Genomic DNA, 25,941 nt, shown 5'->3' on the forward strand with positions numbered 1-25,941 from the left:
TCGTGGAGAAATTCTCTGCCATCCCTAACCCAAGGTCCTTCTTATGGCAACCCTAGGCTAGTTGTTTATATCCCACTCATCTGCTCGAGATACCCAGAGTGATATGCAACGCAGTCATAAAACCATATAATATAATCAATAAAAAGTACAAATACAACATCTGATTTCTAAAATCAATAAAAAAGAACATAACCAACTCTTCAAAGCAAAACAAGCAAATTATGTATGGACCACCCTTTTTCCTCTCCCTTCACAGCACCCCTGAATGCAATCCAGAAATCTACAATTGACCAATGTTTCTTATTCCATCCAAACTGGGAAACTATGGCTACCAGCTTCAGAATCAGCTGGGACTTAAACCAACTTCAAACTGTGTTAGGACTAGAATACGCATATTCAGCCTGTGGTGTATCAGTTACGTCACTTGCCAATTTGCTTCTGGGCTCAATTCAAGGTTCTACTTTTTAACCTTTAAAGACTTGCTCAATCTAGGATAGTCTAGGACTGTCTCTTCCCATATGAGCCCACCTGCAACTGAGATTAGGGTGGCCATGTGTCCCACTTTACAGAGGGCAGTCCTCTATCTGAAGGGCTGTCCTGTCCAAGTCCAGTTTAAAGATGGGGAACCCTAAGAAGGGAGAGCAGCAGGGGCCTTGAAGCAGGGCTATGCATCGCTTCCGTGCCAAATCTGAATACCGAAGTAAATCTGGCTGCTTCGGGGGTGCCTCATTGAGATATGAAGCAGATCAAACCAGCACCAAGGCGGCCCAAAGCAAAACAGGTCACTACCGAAGCACCTCCACTCATCTCAGAGCTTCGGAGCTATTCTGAAGGCCAGATAGCCTGTCTCTCAATGTATCAATCTGTGAAAGATCAGGGAGGGGGCAAGGAGGAGGAGCAGTGAGGGGGAAATGGTGAGCCTTGGCGAATGGCAACTTTAGTTGCCAAATTAGGGCTGAACTTAACCCAGCAGTCTCCAATCAGTGACTGTGGTTGTGGGGATGCTGTATATATTGGAGATCAGCCTGTGTTGTTTCATGGTATGAGAGAGAGCTGGAGGTAGCTGGTTAGAGTTGGTTAATTGGCTAGAACTGTGTGGTGAGTGTGTGTTGTACTGCAGCTCTGTCGTTCTTCTTTCCCACACAGCCCTTCTCAATTCAGCTATTCCCTTTCTTTCTTTTCTAGATTCTTTATTTACAAAACCAAAAACATTTAAATAGTACTTTTGTTTCCTCCTTTCCTTGCCTTGTTCTTTAGCTCCCCCCTTCTCAATTCAACCATTCTTACTAGTTTTCCCTTTCTTTTTTCCTAGATTCTTTATTTAAAAAAATAATAATTAAAAAGTTCTTTAGTTTCCTGCTTTGCCTTGTTCTTTATCCCCCCTTCTCCATTCAACTATTTCTTTGTAGTTTTCCTTCCTTTCTTTCTTTCTTTCTTTTTTTTTCTAGATCCTTTCTCTCTCTCTCTCTCTCTCTCTCTCTCTCTCTCTCACACACACACACACACACACACACGTACTTTCCTTGTTCTTGTCTCCCTGCCCCCCCACCCTTCTCAATTCCCATATTCCTTCCCTTCCCATTTTTTAATTCTATATCTTTTCCCTAAACAAAATTCTTTGCTTGTGGGTAGTTCTGTATTTGCTTTTCTTTTGCTCGTGTGGGTGTGTGTGCTCGTGTTGTGGTCAAACAGTGTGTGGCAAAGCACTACACACAAATCCACATTTCAAAATGCAGTGGGCAAGGCACTACACACATTAACATACATTATTTAAATTTAATACTACACTGCGTGGCAAAGCACTTCCAATATGAGGCTAAGGGGTCTTGGCAGAGGTGGGCGAGGTGCTGGTGGGACCCTTCTGTGCAACCAGTGAAAAGTTATACCTCTTTGCTTTGAGGGTTTTTGTTGAAAAAAGCACATAGAAAAAAAACTACTCTGCCAGCTTGCCTGCCAGTTTGTTTTCCCAAGTTAGGTGTAATCCATTCAGCCAAAGAGAGCCTGAGGTCGTCCACTGTGAAGCTGAATAGGAAAGTAGTACTAGAGGAGAGGGGTTATTTGCACTTCAAAGAAACCTGCAGCAGAGATTAGGGATAGTGACCTCCTCCTAATCACCGCTTAAATACCTAACTTCTTTGATTATCCCTTTATGACCTTTGGTTTGAGTTTCTCAAAACAGCAAATTTTACATGTGCCTAGCACAAGAACTACTGGGACAAACTGTCTGAAATTTGGCAGGTGGAATCACCTCCATGTGGGCTGCCAGCTTCCCAAATGTCATGTATTTGTCATGAAAACTGAAAAAGTTATGGCCTTTTCTGTTTTCCAGTACAGGCCAATGGGAAAATGTCAAATCCAAATAATTCAGATATCTGAATCTCGCTTCGGTTCTGAACCGTGGTGAATTCTGTCGAAATTGGTCTGAAGCAAAGTGGGGCTGCTTTGGAAGGTCCGAAGCATCTGAAGTGAAGTAGGGTGTCTACACACAGCCCTACCTTGAAGTTGCCCATCTACAGTTATTACCTGGACACCAGACTGAGAAGCTGCACATTTCACCTGGTCATGGTCTTCCCCATCATGGTGAGATGGATTGTATTTCTATTTAAGTTACAGTACAAATTTCTAAAAATGCATCTATTATGCAAATCTGCCTCCCTTTTTCTACTCTTTTTTGGTAATGAATGCCTTCTTTTGGGGCGATGTTTAAGTGGTCACGCTAATTGAGGTCTAGTCAACAGACCCTGTTGCCTGTGCCACCATTAGGACAGATTGGGGCAGCAATGGCCAGGAGCTGGCCTTTCTCAGTCATCCCCCCCCCTGAAAAACCCCCTGTGTAATCTTCTCCCAGAAGATGGTAGGACATGTAATTCTTCACTGACTTTTCAAAAGGGTTGTAAGATTCATCACTTTTGCCAGGTTTGGGGTGAAGTTTTTCTGTGGATGTTCTGACGTTACGGCTTTTATTTTTGTTTTAATTTGGATACCCTTCCTATCTTGTTGTAAACCACTTTGAACTTTTGGAAAAGCTATTTATTAAAGCACTTTAATGAAAAAAAAAAAAAGAATGTATTGTCCAAATTGGTGGAGCAGGCATTGATTTTCCTGACTTCAGACCAAATTGATGGGAATGGGACTTCTGCCCTAAAAATCCAGCTTGGACAGCATCACTAGCTCTATGCTTTCTGTGCATGTAAAATGAAAGCATAAAATGATTGCAGCCCAATCCTCTAAGCACGTTTACTCAGGATTATTATTGTTATTATTACATTTCTATACCACCCCATAGCTGAAGCTCTCTGGGCAGTTTACAGAAGTTGAAACATTAAAATACAATACACAAAGTGTAAAAGCCATTTACATAAAAGCACACAGACAATATACACAAACAACATATAACAAAAGTCTCCTTGATTTCATTCCTAGTAAATGTGCCTAGTTTTTCAGCTTAATATTTCTGTGCAATACCTCAGCCACACTGATCAAATCAAACTTTCAAATAAAAGTGGGACCCTGTACAAACTGAAAATTGGGACTTGCATGTCTGATTTATTAAAGAGCTTAGTGCTGTGTTGAAAATTTCTTATTCTTTCCAACCATTCTCATTCAACTTGACACAGGTAGGGATGTTAGAGAATTCTGCCATGGACCCCAAAGAATCTGGCCCCATTGGGGTCCATGGCAGAACAGAGCACTCACCTCCGCACCCCTCTGGAATTCATCCAGGCTGGCTCCTCCATGATGCAGTGATCCTGCGGAGCTGGCCGCTGGCTCCGCAGTGCTGGCCATACAGCCAGCTGCCATTGCCATGCCATATTGCTGTGCTAAGCCCGGACGAAAATGGCGTCCAGTACGCCATTTGCGTCCCTGTTTTTTTATGCAATAGGCTACGCAAATATCTATGTAAATATAATTTGTGTAGCCTATCACATGAAAACAGGGACGCAAATGGCATAGTGGACAGACTGAGCACAGCGATATGGCACGGCAATGGCGGCTGCCTGTATCTCCAGCTCTGCGAAGCTGGCGGCCAGCTCCGCAGGATCACCATGGAGCGGAGCTGGCCTGGATGGATTCCGGGGGGAGGGAGGGATCGCCTCCCCCCCCTGCAGACCCCTCCAACTGGAACGGGGTAAGTGATCTGCCCATTCCTATTGACAGGACAGAAATTGCTTTAGAAAAGAAACTCCAAGGAGAAGAAAATTTCAGAGAAATTCTCTCAGGTTGGGTTTGGGGGCTTTGTGCTTATCTTACTTACGAGGTAGCTGAGGAGTGTGCATGAGTGTCCTGTCTGTCATCGTACAATAATCTCTGTGGCAGCCTGTAGCCTTCGCGGCTTCCCAAACATCAATTAAAGCCCAGGAAGATATCATGAGGCAATTCCTCCCATAGGGCTTTTTCAGATCAAGAAGAGCAGGCAGCCTGGAAGGCTGAAGAGCAATGGACAGATGTGTAATATAAGGAAAAGAGACAGACACACACACACACACACACACACACACACACACATCTCAGCCACATTGCAGTGACACTCAAAAACACCATCAGAAGACATTCAAAATAAATGATAAAACTCCCTGCAAATGAGTTAGAAAAATGGAAGCATATTTTATGGGGAAATAATACTTTCAGGAAACTAGAGGAGAGATTGTGGCACAGCAGTAGCCTCTCTTCCCCACAGCCCCCATCATGCCCCAGAACGATACAAGGTGTGGGGCACTGTGGAGGATGCAAAATGGGAGTCAGGCAGCCAACACAGTTGCTCCTGTTGCTACTTGCCGTTGGAGCACAAAAATCCTAAAAACCCTTAGGGAAAAAGGAAGAAGCCATTCTACAACCCCTGCCAATGGTGAGCCCTACCTGTGAGAAACAGCTGGAGAATTTCTCCTCCCCCAGGTGAAATTCCCTCTGCCCGGAAATAGGGTAGAGAATTTCAACTGGCATTTGTGTGCACTGCTCTAAAGCAGCTTACATTTCCTTTTTCAGGAACATTGTGAGGGACGCTCAAAATGAGGCAGTGAAAATTTTCGCTATGGAAATCCGGGGAAGGAGGCATGCACAGTGGATACAGTCCTGCCAGCTGTCCTGCATGCTAAGTCTCACTGATCATAGGCACTGAATATTGAGGCTTTGAAAGACTTCAGTTTGCCTAACGCTGATTCCTCGCGTGATTTTTTTGCAATGGCATTATTCCTTGCCGAATGCTTTTGCCTCGTGCTGGATCATATGGATCGCAAACCCACAGCTGGCATGCTGAATGAAGGCATGTCACAGAGGGGCTTCTAGCTAAGAGGCAGCTCTTCCCCTCTACTGCTTTAGGCTGCTGGAGTGACTTTCTCTTTGCCACCTTTTTCCTGCTTCCTTGAAACATATGACACAGTCAGGGAGTTCTTTCAAATACCTTCCATCTGCCTGAAAGTTTTTAACCCTCCAGGCTGATGGGTGGGGACATGGGGGGAGGTGGACCAGGGAGACGGAGAAGCTCTGAATCAACTTTTCCAGCTTTTGTGGATTTACTAACCTCACCCCACCCCTGAAATAGTACTATTTAAGACGAGGCAAAGGGTGTAAAACCTCCATGTAGGCAAATAAATCTTAGATATTTACCAGATCTCTCCCAAAACCAATCACTCCAGTGGTCAATAAGGCTGCAATTACTGGAAGAGCAGTTTCTTGGATACACAGAATGCCAATGACTCATTTTCTCCTTTCCAAATCCAAAGATAGATAACACATTCACCCACTTGGATATCACAAATCATTCACTGGTAAAAATGTCCGATCATAGCTCAATAATAATAGCACAGCCAAACATTTTATTGCATAAACCAAAGGTCATTACAATTGCCTCTGGAGAGGCAGTAAAATACACTTATAGAGGACTAGAATTTATATACACTGATTACCAAAAGAAGGTACAGCAATCTCCTTCGTCATCTTAGTTTCTCAGCAGCTTGAGCAAACTCAGCTGTCTTATATGTTACATACACTATGGGTGTCTCTACATGAGCAATTTATTGCACACTTGTGACTGGTCATTCACAGCAGTTTGCAGGCCCTTTACACGACGTCGTCAACCTCCAGGACGTCTCCTACACATGTCCCCCTTTATCCCGCTTTCAAAAAGATCGGAGATAAGCTAGTTATAAAAGTGAATGGTGCCAAATTGGCATTATGTAATTGCCAACGAACTTGCCAAGGAAGGACTTTCCTCGATACAAACCACATGCCTGCCATGTAAATGCTTGGGCGCATTTTTCAATCGCAGGCCAATCGGAGGGAGAAGATGGTAAAATGCCTCCCTGATCCCCCACTCCACAAGTGCAGAATGAATGCCCTCTGTTGATTCAGAGCACGCCATTAAGTTCAGTGAGGCTTACTCCCAAGTAAGTGTGCTGAGGGTTGCAGACTTCCAGCACAATCTTATGTCTATTCAGAAGTAAGTCGTAGGTTTCCTGGGGGCTGCGAGGAAACAGTCCAGCACAAGTTAAGCAACGAAAACAGGACTCCCCCCGCAGTCCTTTGTACACATGCTAGGGAGGGAGGGAGGGAGGTGCTCCCTCAATTCAAACCACGTGACTGCCATGTGCAGGAGCCCATCATAAACCCACAAAGAAACCGAAAGCAGAAAGCCACAGTAAGTATGCAGGTTTTTTGCTTAATGGAGAGATGCCCTATGTCTGTGCAAAGATTTGGCTCATGACTGATAGTTCACTCACTTAACCACACCACTGTGCCAAAGCATAGACAGTTGAACCATTTAAAACTTTATATCTACTTACCTGGGAGTAAGTAAGCTCCATCTCAATGGGATTTCTTCCTGAGTAAACATGCATAAAATTGCACATACAGCTTTTAAATAAAGCTGTGCCAAATCCTGCCCCCTATTTTCAGGAGCTTTTTCTTTCTCTGCAAAAGAGGCATTGTTTTTTCTGCTTTTTTCACAGGGAGGGGGAGAATTTTGGAGAATTTTCTCCTTGAGGAGGGGATAGGGTGGTTTCTTTTTTTAAGTGTAGGCAATTCTTGAGTGGTCTTCTTTCTATTTTTTTTTAAACGCCTCTTGCACTTGCAGAAACCCAGGACTCTTCTCCAGCTGGAAGTTCTTCCTGAATGCCTATCGGAGAGGGAGAGGTCACATGACCTGGGAATTCAGAAAGAACTGCTAGGCTGGAGGAGAGTCCTGGGCTCCTCCAAGTGCATGGGGTGTTGTTGTTTTAAAAGAAAGAAAGAAAGACCCCTCAATAATTGCCTACATTTAAAAAGGTATGTGGAAACCCTGTCCCCCCTGCCCCATCCCCAGGAGAAAATTCTCCAAAGTCTCTCCTCTCCCAGCCTCCTTCGCCCGAGTTTTCATGCCAAAAATAGAATTGACATTTTCGGCACAGCACTACTTTTAAAATTGTGTTCACCTAGTCACCTGTGGTGAGACTCACTGCTAGGTAACCAGACAGAACTGCTGGTTCTGTTTTCTTTTAGGCTAAAATGATTAAGACAGGAATGTGTGGGTAAGTAGTAAACATTTTGGTGGGCAAAAAACTTTTGAGAACTTATTTGCAGAGGTGGCTTAATTCCAGCCTCCAAAATCAACTTTAGCTCAATACAAATCCAATCCTAAATGTTGCTCTCTGAACCACCAACAGTGGTATAAAAGCCTATAATGTGTAAGGATCGTGGTCAGCTCAAAGAAATGTTTTCCTACATCCTCCTTGCCAGCGTCCATGAAGGCATCCCGTTGTATGTGCTTGTCTCTTTGATTCATTCAGAGGCATGGGTGTGATCGTCCGTTCCTCACCACACAGAATTATTTTGTTTGTGACCATGCATGCAGTGTCTTTTTCCATTCACTTCATGGGGCACTCAGGTAGATTAGGAAGAATTAAAAGAAGCAGAAGAAACGAAAGATTTCTTCCATCATTTTGATTTGAACATGACATCGTTTTGAATATGAGCTGCTCCTATAAAGGCAACATCTCTCTTGCATTGCACAAATGAGCTTCTTTCCTGAGTTCTTAATATATTTTGAACCATTCACAAGGTAGGAGGCAGGTAGATGCTAGAGAAAGCAAATGAGGGAATTCCTTTGGGCAGGGATGCAGAGAACCACTTTCACCGGAGGGCTGAATTACATTTCAGAGAAGTTTTCAGAGGCCACATTCCAGTGGTGGGCAGTGCCAAAGGCAAAAGGGGGCAAGGCCAAAGGAGAAGGAGTGGGTCCCAAACACTAAAAATACCAGCATATTTTAGCTGGGGACAGCAATCCTATGAATGTTTAGACAGAAAAAAAGTCCTTCAACTCCCAGCATTCCCCAGCCAACAGTGCTGGCTGGGGAATGCTGGGAGTTGTAGGGTTTTTTTTCCTGTGCTGGCTGGGGAATGCTGGGAGTTGTAGGGCTTTTTTCTTACTAAACACACACACATAGGATTGCTGCCAGTAACTAAATGTTAGGGAAGACATTTTAACTTTTTGGAATGGGGGGAAAAATGCATAAAGGCCAGGAAACCACCAAACGATTGGTGGTTGTGGGAAAGGCGGTGGGGCCAGGGGAAGTGGGGCCAGCCCTCTGGGGAATACCGGAGAGCCAGATTGGGGCTGCAAGAGGGCTGGATTTCGCTCCTGGGACTGGGGTTCTACACCCCTGCTAGCGAGTGTACACAACAGATTTACTCTCACTTTGTATTTTGACAATCACAACCCGTTCTCCAACTTGCGAAGATAACATTAGGCAGTGGTTCCCAACTGTGGGTCCCCCGATGTTGTCGGACTGCAACTCTCATCATCCCTGACCATTAGCCACACTGACTGGGGATGATGTGAGCTGTTGTCCAAAAACATCTGGGGACCCATGGCTCTAAGGCCCTCTCACACCTTCTGACCCCAGTGATAGCAGACATGCGGAGGTGGCTCGCTTGACACAGTTATTTGGTGGGAGGCACCAAAAAATTGTGCTCCTGGCTCGCTTGACACAGTTATTTGGTGGGAGGCACCAAAAAATTGTGCTCCTGTACTATTAGGCCACCTGTTCCATGGATGTGCCATCATCCCAGCATGGAAAGCAGGTGTTAGCTGGGATTCAACCAGGCTTCCAATCAGCCGCTTGCCTGGTCGCCTGTGGTGAGTCGGAGCCACCTCCCAGCGACTAAGCACAGACGCTTAACAACGCTGGCTCTTTTCTTCCTTGCGGCCACCCCCTACCAGAAGAGGTGCGTGCACGCGGGCTGACGGGCCAATTCATTGCTCTTTTCTGTCTTTCGGGGTGGTCTTGTAACTTCTGTGGGATGCTTGGCCAAAGCTGGACCCTACTTTGGAGAACAGCGCCGGCCCGAGAAGCAAAGCGCCGGCCCTCGCCCTTGCCTGGAGGCGCGGGGCTGTGTTGCCCTCGTACAGGCGGAGGCTGCCACTCTCCTGCCATTCGCCCCTTCCATTCCCTGAAACGCTGCTGCCTGAAGTGCGCGCTCCGTCGGAACGGAGGGGAAGAGAGAGGCGGCGGCGGCGGCCCAGGCGGCGGGTCTTCTTGGGCAAGCGGGGGGGGGGGGGAGCGCAGTGGGCGTGGCTTCGGGCGCCGAAGGAGGCGTGTCCCCGGCTTCTGACCGGCAGCCCCCTTGTCAGTTCTGGCTCCGAGGGGCGGGGCGGAGGGGGCCTGGCCGCGCTCCCTGTGCGCCTCTCAGGACAGCCCTCTTTCCGAGATGCAGCCTTGCGGGGGGATGCCGCGCTTGGATTGAAGCCCCTCTTCTCCCTTCAGTCCGAAGGCAGGACACCGGGGAGGACGGGCCGGTGGGGGCCTGGAGCCGAGCCGTCCACAGCCGCGACCGCCCCCCGAACCGGCGATCGGAACCAGCCGGCCCAGCAGCCCGCCGCCCCCCTCCCTGCACCTTTCTCCGCGGGCATTTGGCTTCTGGGCTCCGATGGGTCTCCAAAGAAGAGAGCGCCGAGGAATATAAAGTTGGGAGGAGGCGACGGCGGGCGAGCCGCGAGTGGAGAGAAGCGCGGGGGGCGAAGGCGCCCCGGCGGGGGTCGGCGGGTGGGTCGCAGCTCGCACGCTCGGCTGAGTTGGGGGGGGGGGTGGCGGCGCCCTGAGCCATGGAGACGAGGCGGACGTGGTCCACAAGGTGGAAAACGAAACGGTGGTTCTGGGACTCCACTTGGCCCGCGCTCCTCGTCACTTGGGCGCTCCTGCTCCAGGCTGGCGAGGTCAAAGGAGGTAAGAGAGAACGGAGGACCGACCGAGGCCGGGCTGCCCCATCGCTCTCCTTTGCCCCCGACGGGGAGGCTTGCGGGGCGGGGGGGGGGCACGCAGGGCACCGTCCTTGATGGCTGAAGCCAGCGGTCCTGGGGCTCCCAAGCCCATCCCGGATCCCAAATTGGTTCTGGGAGCTGATCAGTGGCTAGAGAGGGAAAGGCACTCTGCACATGCTACAGGGATTCCTCTTCTCTCGGGGACTGCTGAGTCCTGACACTGGAAGCAGCTCCCTCGCGCAGATTAAGCGCTCCGCCAGAATGCATAGAGGGGGAAGACTTGACATCTGGACGAAGACCGGGGGGAAAGGTGGAGGGGTCCCTTGGCTGCAGGGATCGCACCCGCCAGGCCAGTGGGTTTAGCGATGCTTCCCCTCCATCCTCATCCTCGAAGGCTCCAGTCTTGTGCATCCTTACTTGGGAGTATGTCTCCCCTGAACTCCGCGGGATTTACTTCCGAGTAAACATCCACAGGATCGGATTGTGAGTCTGTGCTGTCCCTCCTCCAGTCTTTTGATGCGTTAAGAGTGTCATCGAGCGAAACAGTAAAGGGGAAGGGGAACTGGAGCGGGGTGCGGGGAGATGCTGCCTGAAACTAGGAAAGCAGGCAGTGAACTTTCTGAACAAAGCTACTTTTCTTTGTGTGGCCGGCCAATGTTTTTAACTCGTAGAAAAATGGTTTCTGCACATTCTCGCCACCACACCCCGCCTCCTCTTCCATCTCTTGAACTTGCCGAAGTCATTAAGCTGATCAGGTTCACAAAATCTTGGCCAACGTGAAATTAAAGAGGGATTGGGAGGAAAGCTGGGGGTGGGGGGAGTTGGACTTTGTGAATTGTACTTTAAATAGGAGATGGGAAACACTGCCTGTAGACTTCAAACTCTCTCTGACTTTTTCAAAGGACAAAAAAATGCAAAAAATGTAAACCAGCAGAGAGCTCTTTGGAGCAGCAAACTCTCTTAGATCCCAAATGTCTTTCAGCCTCAGGTAGAAAGAACTGACCTCAAATGGAGACAAAACTGACCTAGTTTGGGTTTGTGGATCTTTTCTTGGATAGTGACAGAGCAGGTGACAGATTTTGATGGACTGGCATCTATTTTGGGACAGTGTCAGCTTCTGAGTGGCGCAGAGATCTTTGTCAGGTTTGTGTGTATTGCGGGGGGGCATGCATGAAGAGTTCTGTGTGACCCCAAGGCTTTCACATTCTGAGAGCAACAGCAGCTACTCAGTCCAAGATATCACCTTACCTGTCCAGCATCTCTGATGCTCTGGCACACCCTCCCCCTTCAGCTGACTCTGTCCAGCTTACGTGGCAAGGCTGTGACAGGACTGCAATGCACAGACGACAGGGAATCTCCTCCCTTTCCCCTCCCCTTAGGTGCATCCTTGGGCAGAAGGAGTGGAGCAGACCGAGTGGTCCGTTAGGTGTCTGTGGGCACATGTTAGCAGGGTGCAGCTCCTGGGAGTTTGCAGGCTAGAAGGAAGGATGCAATTTGCAGGAGGGAAATGAGCTATTTGGGTGGAGGGAGGGGGCTCAATATGCAGGAAAAGCATGACAATGGCGGTGGTGGGGGCGGCGTTCTTCCCTTTCTACATCTGGAGGTTGATACAAAGGGAAGAGTTGCTCAAGGCCCATTGCTTAATCAGAGCAGCTGCTGAGCTGTCCCACAACAGGCTCCTAACAACCCTGATGGGAGCAACAGCTATAATGCCAACTTGAAGGGAGATGCCCCCTGGAAACTGGTGGGGCTCTGTCTTTGTACGATATTCCTGAGATCTGCTTGTATCCATTGCTTGGCCTTTGCACTGCATTTCCCTTCTCCAAGGACCTATGCTGCGACCTCACCCTTCGTTAACGTCTCCTGTTCAGTGAAACCTATTGAAGGGATTGGGTGGTTATTTTTATTTTATTTTACTTTGGTCCATCTTGCGGCTGTTGTATTCTTAATCACTGGCCTTCCCAGGACACAAAGCTTGAGTTGTTTCTGAAGGAAACCTCTCTTGTTATGACTTTCTCCTCCTCCTCCTCCTCTTCTTCTTCTAAGTGGTTCTTGGTTTTGTGAATGTGTTGATTCGGCTCCCAACCTAAATCAGTGGCGGTGAAGAAGATGAAAGGTGCTCCTTGAAGATCTCCCTTTCAGCCTCTGGGTTCCTGATCACCTCTTGGACGAGTGTCAGTCACATCAGTCAGTCTTTCTGCCCCCTGCTGGCTTGATTTGAAACTTAGAAGTGGAGTGAACCCATCAATGAGTCCATGTGCTTTCAGCTGACCAAAGAATTACTCCCACTCCCCTCTCCCTCCAGGCTGTGCGGGAAGAGTATAGATCCTACTTAGTTCATGGAGAGTGAATCCCTTTAAGAAGGGATTCTGAAAATGAAGTCGTGGAGACTCATTCTCCTGGTTATCTACTTTTTGTTTCATAGATCTCTGTAGGAAATTAAGACTGCTGAAATGCACACGTGGTGGATTGTTTCACATGGGATGAAAGTCACGTTCTCCAAATGCAGTTCAAATGGCTGAAAATATGTTGGTGAATATTTTTGCTGCATGGTGCTGATCTCTCTAGGGCTGTGATCCTCTTAAGGACATTTGCTTGGAAGAAAGTTCTGCTGCAAAATGGTGGGACTTGCATCCAAGTATATATTCATAGGTCTGATGTCACATGACAATCTGTCAAGATGAGTAAAAATCAAGGTAGGGTCAAATTCCTGCCTGCCCCAAATATCTTTGTATGGAACTCCCCTTTCTCCCTAGAAGGTCTGTTCTTTGATTCTTTTCCTAGAAAAGACCTTAAGGGTGCAATCTTTGTATGTTTAGCCAGAAAAGAAAGTCCTGCAACTCCCAGCATTCACCAGCTACCATGGATGACCGGGGAATGTTGGGAGTTGTAGGACTTTTTTTCTGTCTAAACATGCATAGGAATGCACCCTAGGAGGTTTTCTGAACCGCAATGGCTGTTTGGAGCACAGTATAACTCTTGGCCATTTTAGTGGGAATTAAACTTCACTAGGAATTGGATCTTATCTTGCATTTCTGAAAGGCATAGGTTTGCAGTTACTTTCTTTTATGTACTCCTTTGTTGTGCTTAACAAGACCTCAGAGCTATAAATTAGATCAGGGGAACTATAAATAAGAGTTATAAGTCAATGAGCAAGATGGGGAGAATACAGAAAAAATAAAACGGTAATATATACTGTTTGTGGCCAATGATTGTGAACATTTAAGTTAGAATTTCATTATCGAGTATAAAAGATTGCCTCATTAAAAGCATGAATGTGAATAACATTACATTATAATACAGACACATTTGGGCCATTTTACTTAAAGCAGTTTGCCGTCCTATCTAACAATGTTCCCTCAGAACTTAGTAACTTTCCCTAAGTCTGCGATCTAATGAATATTTGAGAGTAAGCCCCACTGAATGTGTGGGAAAAATTACTTCTAAGTAAACATGCATAGGATTCAACTGCATACATGCAGCACAATGTTATGTGTATTTACATAAAAGTAAACCCCACTGAGTTAAATGGGATTACTCCCAAGTAAATGTGCATGAACTTCAGAGTGGTTTAGAAAGACCTCGGCAACATTCTAATATTAATATCAGCTTTTAATAATGAGATGTTCATGCTGGGACTATGGGTGGAGAATTCCCATTCAATCTCTTAGAGTACCTCAGGAATTAGCACATTCCATGCCTCCAGTTTAAAAAGGAAATGCTTCCTTTTTACAACCCAGTGCATGTGTCCTTGGATATCTAAGTCTTTCTTCGATTCCTTTTCTTACCCTTTTAATACGGAACCTGTCGACAGGGGACCTTGGGATGAAAAAAACTCATTTGCTCAAAGTAGCAATAGAAGATGTTCTCATGAAGTTCTTTTGTATTAATGTCCAACTGAGATAGCAAATTTAAATTTAATTATTTCTTTTTTAAAACAACCCATGAAGTATTCAGTGAACACTTCAATCTCATGAAATCAAGTTCTCAAGCAAATGATGATCATTGGGCTAACATATTAATTCATTCTTATATTTATTATTCATTCAACATAAGAAAAATAAATATAATTCATATACTGCATTGATATCCTGCCTTTTTTCTATGATGGAATTCAAGACTGTAGGATTGTAGGGTTACCAGCTGGTGACTTATCCAAGCACTAACCAGATCTGCTTAGCTTCACTTGTGTGGTTATGGGAATAAGCCCTAATGTACTGTAAGCCTTACTGTGTAAAGAATTTAAAGGAAGGTGATAAATAGCTAGTCACCTGATCACCTAGTGCGAGTAAAAGTCTCCTCCAGGCAGCCAATCAGGGAAACTTTTGCAAACTGGAGGAGAGTTGGTTCTCTCCTCCTCCCCCCTCTTCTCTTCCCTGTCCCGCTTTTGTCTCATTGAGATGGTATACCAGTGACTGTCACAGGGATACGTGGAGAGGCAGGTTGGAGAAAAATGATGGGTTAGCAACTTCTGTGGACTTATTTGCAAGTCTAATGAAAAGAAAACACCTTCAAAAATCAACAAGGGGATTCGTTGTGCTTCTCAAGCTTCTTTTGAAGCAAGTGGGACTCCCAAATGTAAAATAAAAAGGGGGAAAAATGGGCCTACTTTTCTTGGCTGGATATTTTAAAATGCCCATTTTGCTTAAGCTGAGAAGATATGTAGCTATTCACAGAAACCACCAAATGGAAACACAAGACCCCAATTGTATGAAAATGGGAATAGAATTTCTATACTGTTTTTATAACGAAATAAGAAACAATTCAATTTCCCCTCTGGTTTTGCGTGCTATTCACAGAAAGCCATTTGAGGCCAAAATGATACAAACCATTTCTGAGTTGTTGATTACAAAATTGTAGTCTGTATACCCTTGAGCTAAAGAGACAGGTCTCTAAAATATATTTCCCTGTTAGTAAATTACATTTCTTTCAGTAAGACTCATGTTTCAGTGTGGTTTGTGCTTGGTGCACAATGTGTAATGTACTCACTTTACCAACATACCAATGTGTTAAATACCGTTGCCTTTAAAAAAAAACAAAAACTGGCCAGGCTTCTGTGCCTTTAACAGAGGAAGTACATTCAGGAATTAAGTAGGTGAAGTTTTCCTCACATGGGGATGAGTGGCAGAAAAAAATTAATCTGCTAGAATTCTGTGGTGCAAGCTGCACAGTTCAATGGGGCTTACTCCTAATTAAGTGGGTATAGGATTGTAACCTTACAGCCTGATCCTATGCATGTCTACACAGATGTGAGCTCCAGTGAATGCAATGGGACTTGCTTCCAGGTAAATGTGTATAGGATTGCAGCCATAGTTAGTCACCCTTAGTTCTTCACAGTTCTGCAAGTTATGACTAACTTTCCACATTGATTTCAATGGGAACCAAAGTGTGACTGGTGAGGAGGAAGATGAAAAGGGGGAGTCAAGAGTGTTCAATCCCTTCAAAATGCTTGGGGGTTACTCAAAACCACAATAATAGAAGCTCAGCTGAAATGTATACCAACAGTTAGGAAAGGTAGCACCAAGTCCAAGAGGTCACCGGCATGGTTAATGAGCAGTGCCAAGGAAGCTATTAGAGAGAAGGCAGTTTCCTTCAGAAAATGGAAGTCTTGCCCAAGTGAGGAAAACAAAAGGGAGCACAAGCTTGCACAAAGGAGATGTACGCAGGCAATAAGATGCAAAAAAGCATTTTGAGGAGCACATTGCTAACAACATCAAGGCCAACAATAAAGAATTCTTTAACTATATCAGAAGCAGAAAACCAGCTAGGGACACAGTTGAACAGTGGAATGAAAATAGAATTAAAGGAGTCCCAAAGGAGGATAAGAAGATTGTGGAGAAGCTGAATGAATTCTTTTCATCTGTCATCACTGCAGCAGATATAGGACAGACAGATACCTGTGCCTGAACTGATGTTTTCAGGAAGGGAGTCTGAGGAACTGAGGTAAATAGTGGTGACAAGAGATGAAGTTTTCAACCTTATTGACAAACTGAAAGTTAATAGATCACCACACTGAGATGGTATCCATCCTAGAGCTCTTAAAGAACTCAAATATGAAATTGTTGATCCTTTAACAAAAATATGTAAACTGTCCCTAAGACCAGCCTCTGTACAAGAGGACTGGAGAATGGCCAATGTAACACCAATTTTAAAAAGGGATCTCGGGGTGGGGAGTGGGGGTTCCAGAAAATTACAGGCCAGTTAGCTTAACATCTGTTCTGGGTAAATTTGTTGAAAGCATTATTAAAGATAAAATTAGTAAGTATATAGAAGGATGAGCCCTGCTGAAAAAGAAACAACATGGCTTCTACAAAGGTAAGTCCTGTCTCACTAACCCTTCGAGAGTGTCAATAAACATGTGGACAGGGGTGATCTGGTAGACATTGTTTACTTGGGCTTCTGAAAGGCTTTTCGCACCAAAGACTCCTGAGCAAACTTAGCACATAGAATAAGAGGAGAGGTCCTCTTATGGAACAGTAACTGGTTAATAAACAGAAAGCAGAGAGCAGGAATAAATGGTAAATACTCCCGGTGCAGGGATGTGAACAGTGGGATCCCACTTGGATCTGTACTGGGACCAATGCTTTTCAACCTATTCTTAAATTATCTGGAACTAGGGGTGAGCAGTGAAGTTGTTAGGGATGTTAGAGAATTCCGCCACGGACTCCAATGAGTCCGTGAGTCCGTGGCGGAATGGAGTACTCCCCCCCGCCACCCTGTGAAATTTTCCCGGGATAGACCCTACCTGGCGTCAGCCGGTCTGGTCCGTCCACTGCCCCGGTCTGTGGCCACAAATGTCTGCCCTGGACTGTGGCCACCATTTGCCTCCCTGCGTTAGCCGTGATAGGCTACATAAGTGATAGGCTATGTAAGTATCATGGCAAAGAGCAGGGATGCAAATGGCATCCGCTATGCTATTTGCGTCGCTACTCTTTGCCGTGATAGGCTATGTAAATATATACATAGCCCATCACGGCTAACGCAGGGACACAAATGGCACCTGCTATGCTGGACGCCATTTGTGGCCGCAGCCCGGCAGCGGATGGAAGTCCGGCTGCGGGCGGGCCTGGCTGGCAGCTCCGTGGACTCGCTGTGGAGCGGAGCTGGCTGGGGAGGATTCCGGGGGGAGGGACGGATCGCTTCCCCCCCCCCCAGTGGACGCCCCCACCCGGAATAGGGTAAGTAATCCACCCATCCCTAGAAGTGGTCAAATTAGTTGATGCTAAATTATTTAGGTGGTTAAAATAAAAAGGGATTGTGAGGAGCTCCAAAAGGATCTCTCCAAACTGGGGGAATGGGCATCAAAATGGCAAATGAGGTCCAATGTAAGCAAATTTAAAGTGATACACGTTGGGGAAATATAATTCCAACTTCCAGTATAAGATGATGGGATAGTGACTGACCAAGAAAGAGATGTTGGGGTTGTGGTGGACAGCTCAATGAAAATGTCAACCCAGTGTGTGGCTACTGTGAAAAAGGCAAACTCCATCTTAAGCATAATTAAGAAAGGCACTGAAAATAAAACCACTAATATGATACTACCCTTATACAAATCTATGGCATAGCCACAGAATACTGTGTACAGTTCTGATCACCACACCTAAAAAAGGATATTAGAGTTGGAAAAAGTGAAGAAAAGGACAACTAAAATGATCAAGGGGCTGGAGCATCCCTATGAGAGAAGGTTACAACATCTGGGATTGTTTAGCTTAGAAAAAGGCGAGTAAAGGGAGACATGATAGTGGTGTACAGAATTATGTATGGTGTGGAGAAAATGGATAGGGAGTCATTTTTCTCCCTCTTTCATATTACTAGAATCCCAGGTCATCCCATGAAGCTGATTGGTGGGAGATTCAGGACAGATCAAAGGTAGTATTTCTTCATACAGTGCATAGAAACTGTGGAATTCACTTCCACAAGATGTAGTGATGGCCACCAGTTTGGATGGCTTTAAAACGGGGTTAGACAAATTCCTGGAGGAAAAGGCTATCAATGGCTACTGGTCCTGATGGCTGTATGCTACCTCCAGTATCAGAGGCAGTATGCCTGTGTATACTAGTTACTGGGGAACATGGGCAGGAGGGTTAGTTGCACTGATGTCCTGCTTGTGGATTTCCCATGGGTACCTGGTTGGCCACTGTATGAACAGAATGTTGGACTAAATGGACTCTGGGTCTGATCCAGCATGGCTCTTCTTATATTCTTATGGGACTAAGGGAGCGGCCGCCTCTGAACTCGGAGGCGACCGCCTATCCAAAGCAGGGCAGGAGAAGCACAGAGGGGATTGTTCCCTCCACACTCCTCCTGCCCTGCTTTTTTGGCTAGACAGCCGACTGCAGCTGTCTAGCCGTGGGAGGACAGAGCGGGGAGGGAGGCTACTGTACAACACATAGGATGTGTTGCACAGGCAGTTACGCTGTCCCCGCCCTGGAACGCCCCCAGCCAGGCCCCTTTCCAGCCGCTCCATGCCCCTCTTGCGAGTGCGGAGGATGGGACTGTTCTGCAGAAGTCGGGGGAGGTCGGTTCTCCAGGAACCGACCTTGGAGAGCACACTCCAAGGTCAGTTCCTGGAACACAACATATCCTATGATCGTCTAGCAGCCATAGGATTGCTCCCTAAGTTTGTCTGGATCCAGCAGCCTATTATGTGTTAAGGGTCTTGTTATATTCCCAAATTTCCATGATCCCTTTAACTTGCGCGCGCGCACACACACACACACACACACACACACACCACAACACCATGCAAAATTGCTATCTAAGATGCTGTATCCATTGAGAGCTCTGTTTTAATCAATATATGATTGAATTATAGAACAAAGTGAGGAGATTTGAAATAGCTTTAGACAGTTCGAATTTGCAAACACAGTTTTGAGTCCCAAGGATCAGCAGGTGAAATGGTCCAGGCCTACCTCAACCCTGGCACTGGAAAGAAGCAGGAACCCATGTAATATTTTGCTATTAAAATCAAGTATTTCTGCCACAGACCTGTGGCCAAACACAGATATTTTTTCCCCCTGTCTTGTCAGCTGACACAGAAATATGCCTGGTATGTTGTGTAGGTCATGCAGTTCTTTACTTGTCCTTTACAAGGAGGCTTGAGAAAGACCCCTGAAAGGAAAGGAAGGCGGATTCTCCCCCTCCTCTCCTAAGCCAGTCCTTTGGGAGTGTTGGGGAAATATTTCGGGGCTCATTTATTTTTTTTTTGCTTGTTTAAGAAAAGTCTTACTCTCTTTTCATTATAAAATAATCCCAAAGCAGGGCACAAGCAATAAAACACAGTAAAATAACACCACTTTGACAGATATAGAGATATTTACACATATTACAGAGAAATAGCAGTTTACACAATTGCTTTACTTTTATATTTTAAACTGCAAGAACAAACCTTCCTCTTCTGTACCGTACATAACGTTTAAATCTTAAGCAGTATTACTTATGACAATATATAGGCTCAAGTGCAGAGCAGAGCGGGAGTGGGGGTGAGGAGAGGGACGTCTTCCTTAATCCATAAAGATCTCCTGCTTGTTTGATGTTTCCCAGTAAATGCGAAGCCTTGGTTTAAAAGTTAACTCCTAGAGAGGCACCATTAAGGGAGGGCTCTGTCCTGGAGACCACATGCAATTATTATTCCTTAGCCTTGCTTATGGGCTCCACATATTGCCTATTGCTATAACCATTCAAATGGGCATGCTTACTGGGCAGGGCCGGCTCCAGGTTTTTGAGGGCCCTTGGGCAAGACACCCTTATGGGCCCCCTCCATTGCTATGTTTATCATTGTCACCAGGTGCTGCTGACCCTCCTCCTCTTTCTCATCATTGTTCCTGCTTGCTTGCTTTACAGCAGAGAACCAGTGAGCAAGCAGGCTGTGGCATCTACTGCTCCTCCCCCCCACCTTACTTTTCCTCTCCTCCTTCTTTTTCTTCTGCCTCCACCCCACCTTCTCTTCCCCACCACCAGTGTCTGGGCCAGAACGAGAGGCAGGTGAACAGGCAGGTTGCAAGGTTGATGTGGAGGGGCTCTTTCTGCTGGGCCCGCTGCTGGAGTCTGGGTCCGGGGCAAGGGCCCAGCCATGCCAACCCTTGATGCCAGCCCTGGTACTAGCTATGGATGGCAAATGTGCCAATCCTGTTTGCTTCAGAAATAAGAGTTCTCACAGAGACAGTGTTAACCATATTGCCATTGTTCTTATAAGTTATATGAACAAGTGCTCTTAAAATACACCGCTTGTGGGAGTGTTTTGCATGCAGATGTTCGCAGGTTCAGTCCCTGGCACCTCCAGTTAAAACTAGAGAGGTGGTCTGAAAGACCCCTTCCTGCCTCAGACCCTGGAGACCTACTGCCAGTGAGAGGAGAGGATACCGGGCTTGATGGACAAGAAATGTGGCCTGACATAAGGCAGCTCCTGATGTTCCCTGCAGTTTCATTTGGAATATATCCGAGAATAGGTGTGTAGATCTTGCATCTTCCTCTTCCTCTCCTTTTTCTTCTGCTTCTTTTTCTTCATTTTCTTCTCCTTCATTTTCTTCTCCTCCTCCTTCTTCCTCTCCTTCTGCTTCTTTTTCTTCTTCATTTTCCTCTCCCTCATTTTCCTCTCCTCCTCTTTCATTTTCCTCTCCTCCTCCTTCATTTTCCTCCCCTTCTTTTTCTTCTGCTGCTTCTTCTTCTTCCTCCTCCTCCTCTCCTTTTTCTTCTGCTTCTTTTTCTTCTTCATTTTCTTTTCCTTCTTCATTTTCCTCTCCTTCTGTATCTCCTTCTTCTTCCTCTCCTCCTCCTGCTTCTTCTTCTTCTTCTTCTTCTTCTTCTTCTTCTTCTTCTTCTTCTTCTGCCTCATAACAAAATGTCTCGTCATCCCGCCAATGAAATCTGAAGAACCACATCTATTCCTGATTAAAGATAGATGCTATCACTGCTTAGGCACTGGTCACCATGAGAGGCAGATTGCATGGACAGAGAGAGAGAGAGAGAGAGAGAGAGAGAGAGTAGGGCCACACATGCTGGCCCCACCCTTGCTGTTGTTCCCTTACCGACCCGACTTCTAGGCTGCCGAATACGCACAGGCTGTGCAGACATGGCCCCAGTGCACAGAGACCTTGGGGCCAGGGCTAGCAGGGCACATGAGAGGAGGGATGGGGCCAGCTTGCATCTCTTTCAATGTGATTTGAATTGCATGGAGACTAGTGCCTGAATAGGACTATTCTATATGTCACACCCCTTCTCCTAGGCCCACCCATTTCCCCGACCACTGATTTTGTGAATCCCCCCCCCTTTTGAAATGCCTCTCCTAAGGCCTAGTTCCTGGCAGTGGCAGGAAGTTCTTTAAGCTGCAAAATGTGCTGGTATTATTGGTCCCGGCCACTAATGGAATGTGGCCCACAAGAGCTTCTCCAAAATGGAGTTTGGCTTTTGGGCTGAAAGAGGTTCAACACCCAGCTATATGAATACCAATAAACTGTTAACCAGCAAGTAATTGAGAAGCTACGGAGGTGTGCTGGACAAGAGAGTCAGCAGCATATCTCAGGAGTTTGGATTTGGTCTCCAGTTTCTGAACCCTATTATGAGCCACGACAGAGGAAACCACACATTTGACACAGCAATTTTCCTGCCCTGTAGCTCTTTGGCCTGTTCCAGATACAGCTCTACCTGCCAGAAAAGGGGGTGAGGGAACTGCACCATAGCAAAGGTACTATGACATTATTGCTCAAAGTGAAATGATCCCTAAAACAGGCTGGAGCAATTATGCTTCTCCCCAGTTTTGTTTTGTTTTGTTTTCTACAGTCCAGAACAGTAGGGTTCCCATCTGCCAGCATGATTTAAAAGTTTCTTTTCTCACTACAAGTTTTCTGTTTCCTTTCATAGGAATCCTCTCGCCATTTGTTAATTTACTGTTGGGCTGCCTGTTTGAGGAAAATAGGGTTCAAATAAACCATATGGAGCACAGAAGACATCTCTTGTGCTTATTTGAGAAAGAAAGCATATTCCTGAAAGCTATCAAGGCTTTCGGGAATAAAGATAGCCCAAAGGCAATAATAATAATAATAATAATAATAATAATAATAATATGATAAGCCTTTTACTTCCACTGGACTAACACAGAAAGGCACATTACCAGTTGTTACAATTACAGTATCAAGGTTTTTTTTAACACAAGTTTTGCAAATTGCACAGGTGAATAGAGGATTTGTTAACCTTATTCACATTCTAGCAGGAGCTGGTATTTGTGGAGTTCTTTCAGCTCATAATTGCAAATAAAAGGGTGTGTGTGTTTTTGGTTAAGAAACCTCTTGAATGCACAATGCTTGGGATCCCAGTGTATGCCAAGATGATAATACATTCAGCATGGGAAATAGAAGTTAGCCAATTCAGCGGTGGTTATTAAGATTTGAAATGTATGATACATAGGGCTACTTGTGGTCTTGGAACCAAACTCCCAAATCTGCTCCCAGAACAAGTTTAAAGCTAATTCTTTGTATTGTATTCAGGTGCAGTGAATTAACTGTGCACTGTACCCATAATTACAACCCAGCCTTCAGACTCTCCTCTTGCTCTCGTCCCTTGGACTAGGACAACATTCCCCAATCCGGCACCCTCCAGATACAACTCTCATTATCTCCAGACAGCATGTTGACAATGCTGGGCTAGGGCTGGTGGAGTTGTGGTCCCTTCTGGAAGGCACCAGGCTGGGAGCTCTTGGGCTAGGAGAAACCTTGCTGCAAGCCTGCATTAAGAGCCTTACGAAGGAGTTGTATAATAAGCCAGTTAAGTTACCAACTGTCATGTTGGTGACCAGTAGTAACAAACAATGGCCAATGCTGGCCCCATGGAGTGTTTCCCAAAACAAGTTTCTGCACCATCTTCTACCACTGTACTGGGATGATAGATGGAGTTGGACAAAAGAGAGACCTGGGTTCAAATTCCTCCTCAGCCATGACACTCACTGGGTGGGGATGCCCTCATCTCTTAGCCTAAGCTACCTCACAGGCTTGTTGTGTGAGTAATCCCATTGGAAAAAAGTGGGATTCATATATAGCAAATATATATAAAGAGAGCAAAGACAGCTTCTGCTATGGGGCGGTATAGAAATAGAATAATAATGATGATAATAATAATAATAACAACAACAACAACAACAACATTACGTGTACTACCTCCACTGCTTTGCAGTGTTGCCATTTTGTGGAATGTAGTTGTTCCACTTGTGCAGCTGTCAAAATGACTGCTAGATGTAAACAAACATAGTGGCACTCATGCAAGCTGACTGTGGGGGGGTGGCTTGCGATGGCAGTAGAAGCCATAATAGATGCCAAGGGCTGCCTGTTGCTAATAATGTAAACTTGTGCTTGGATAGTCCAATAGCTGAACACAGGAGGCCAAAATACACACATTAGCCTCTGCACACAACCTAAGTAATAAGACATGTGCGCACAATAAAACAATACATTGGCCAGCATCGTTGTAAGACTTTCAGAAATCTAGGAACCAGAATAATATGGCGCTTGCTTCCTACTTCATATTTATTCAAAATCCTAGAATGCAAAACCGGAAGCTTGATCTGCTTGCACTTCTTTCTTTCTTTTTGCCAACAGAAAATGTGTCAAAGGCTTCAAAGGAAATAAGATCAAGTTCTTCAGAGTGAGTGTTGGCATTATATTCTTTGTCTTAGTAGAGCTGTGCTAGTTTGATGCTGCTGAAGATGTGGCTGTAATCCACAAACCAGTTCCTTCCTTTGCAGCAGCCTCAGCATGGCTGGCTGGGGGTTGCTGGGAATTGTAGTTCAGCACATCTGGAAGGCCCCATGTTGGGAAAGGCTGCATGAACTCTATTGGCTACTTTGGTACTGAAGGAATGTGTATTTGAAACATTGTATGTTCGATAGGTATAAACGTGTGTAACATTACTGAGGCTGGTACAGACATGCAAGCAATAAGATTGTCCCAGAGAAAATGGTTTCAGTTTCAGGCAGACCTGCACAGGTTGGGACTCACCAGCTTGGACACAGAACACCAGCCATGAATGTATAAATTTAATTTAGACCCCCGCCACTCCATACCGAAAGCTCTGATATTGCGCTCATGCCCTGCTTGTGGGTTCCTGCCTGGTCGACAGCTGGTTGGTCACTGTGTGAACAGAATGCTGGACTAGTTCTGACCCTTGGTCAGATCCAGCAGGGCACTTCTTATGTTCTTATCTTAAACAGTACATTTTTAAAAGGGGGGGGGGAGTCTCCCTTTCCGCCAGAAATTTGTTTTTTCTAAATATTCCGTGAGCACCTCTAAAATAGCGATTGCCTTATGACAGTGATCCTGATAGCTTTCCCCGACCGGGTGTCCTCCAGATGTGTTGGACTGCAACTCCCATAATTCCCAGCCAGCCATGCTGAGTTAATGGGAACACTGCAGAGGAACTGGTTTGGGGATTACAGCCAGATCTTCAGGCAGCAGCAAACTAGCACAGCTGTACTAAGACAAATAATATAATGGCAACCCTCACTCTGAAGAACATGATCTTACTTTCTTTGAAGCCTTTGACATATTTTCTATTGGCAAAAAGAAAGAAAGAAGGAAGGAAGGAAGGAAGGAAGGAAGGAAGGAAAGAAAGAAAGAAAGAAAGAAAGAAAGAAAGAAAGAAAGAAAGAAAGAAAGAAAGAAAAGTGCAAGGAGATCACGTTTCTGGTTTTGCATGGCCAATGGCCACATCTGGAGGGTACCAGGGCAGGGAAGTCTGGATTATTTATGTAATCAGCTGGCAGTTGTTATGCTTTCTCTTGCTGGCAGGGGAGGGGTGAACCTTCCTGCAGCTCTTGTTCCTGCAATGGAGCAGGATTCTCCTTTCCCTCACTTATCCCCCCAAGGATTGTCCTTTCCTCACTTATGTGGCCACAGAACAACTCTCAAGGTTGTGTGTGTGTGTGTGTCAATGATATCTTTATTGTAGAGTTAAACCAAACAAAATAATAGCGTTAAACCAAATAGAAATGAAACCATGAATCCAAAGAAGATCAGAACATACAAGACACACAGAACCAAAACTGAATGTTGCCGTTAATTAAGACAGCTCTTCAACCTTTCTGCCAGGTTTATTTGTTGTTATGTATTTATTAAGATATTTCTAATATTTTATATTAGATATCCTCCTATCCATGGATCTTGGGGAAGGATCCAGTCAATCAAAACAGTTCAGCAACCACCCATAAAACAATAATCCACAATCCAGTATAGTCTGAATTATCCAGTATAATCCACAATTGAGTTTTGGTCAAAGAGATCCAAAAGTGTGGGTAAATAGCCAGGTCTTAACTTTGGTGCTGAAATGAAACCAACATCAGCACCAGCTGGGCCTCTGCGGGGAGGGCATTCCATAAGTGGGGTGCCTCCTTTCATATTTGCAGTCTCAGGTGGAAAGCAAAACCAGAAGACCTATTGAGCACCTAGTGGTTCAGTTCAGGCCATAAATTGGCTCATTTTTAAGTACTGAAAGCTTATTCTTGTGCTAACCAACCATCTCAGTGTTTGAACGTATATTTCCTTAGAATAGTGACCTGATTCCCTTGTGGTGTTGCACTGCGCTTTGCACCTAGGACATTGCTAGAGCTATGTAAGACCACGTTCACACATGCACTTAGTCACTTCTTTTCTCATTGCTTGATTACTAACTCAGCCCTCGGTGACTTGCAGCTCAGCTGGCAAAATGGCATTACTGAAAAATCAATG

The 25,941-nt window shown here is 45.5% G+C and overlaps 1 protein-coding gene across 1 annotated transcript in view; it reads left to right on the forward strand.

The window, feature by feature from the left end:
• Positions 1 to 9,779: 9,779 nt before the first annotated feature.
• The window catches only part of COL11A1 (collagen type XI alpha 1 chain), a 331,740-nt gene continuing 315,578 nt past the window's right edge, over positions 9,780 to 25,941 (forward strand). Inside the window, exon 1 of the mRNA XM_084851680.1 lies at positions 9,780 to 10,196. Within this exon, the coding sequence (XP_084707806.1) occupies positions 10,076 to 10,196 (121 nt within the window). The 5' untranslated portion in view covers positions 9,780 to 10,075. The remainder of the gene's footprint in view (positions 10,197 to 25,941) is intronic.

The sequence above is a fragment of the Heloderma suspectum genome, chromosome 4, assembly GCF_057233095.1.
Source record: "Heloderma suspectum isolate Gila_16-S chromosome 4, 16-S_ref, whole genome shotgun sequence".
Taxonomy (NCBI): Eukaryota; Metazoa; Chordata; class Lepidosauria; order Squamata; family Helodermatidae; genus Heloderma; species Heloderma suspectum.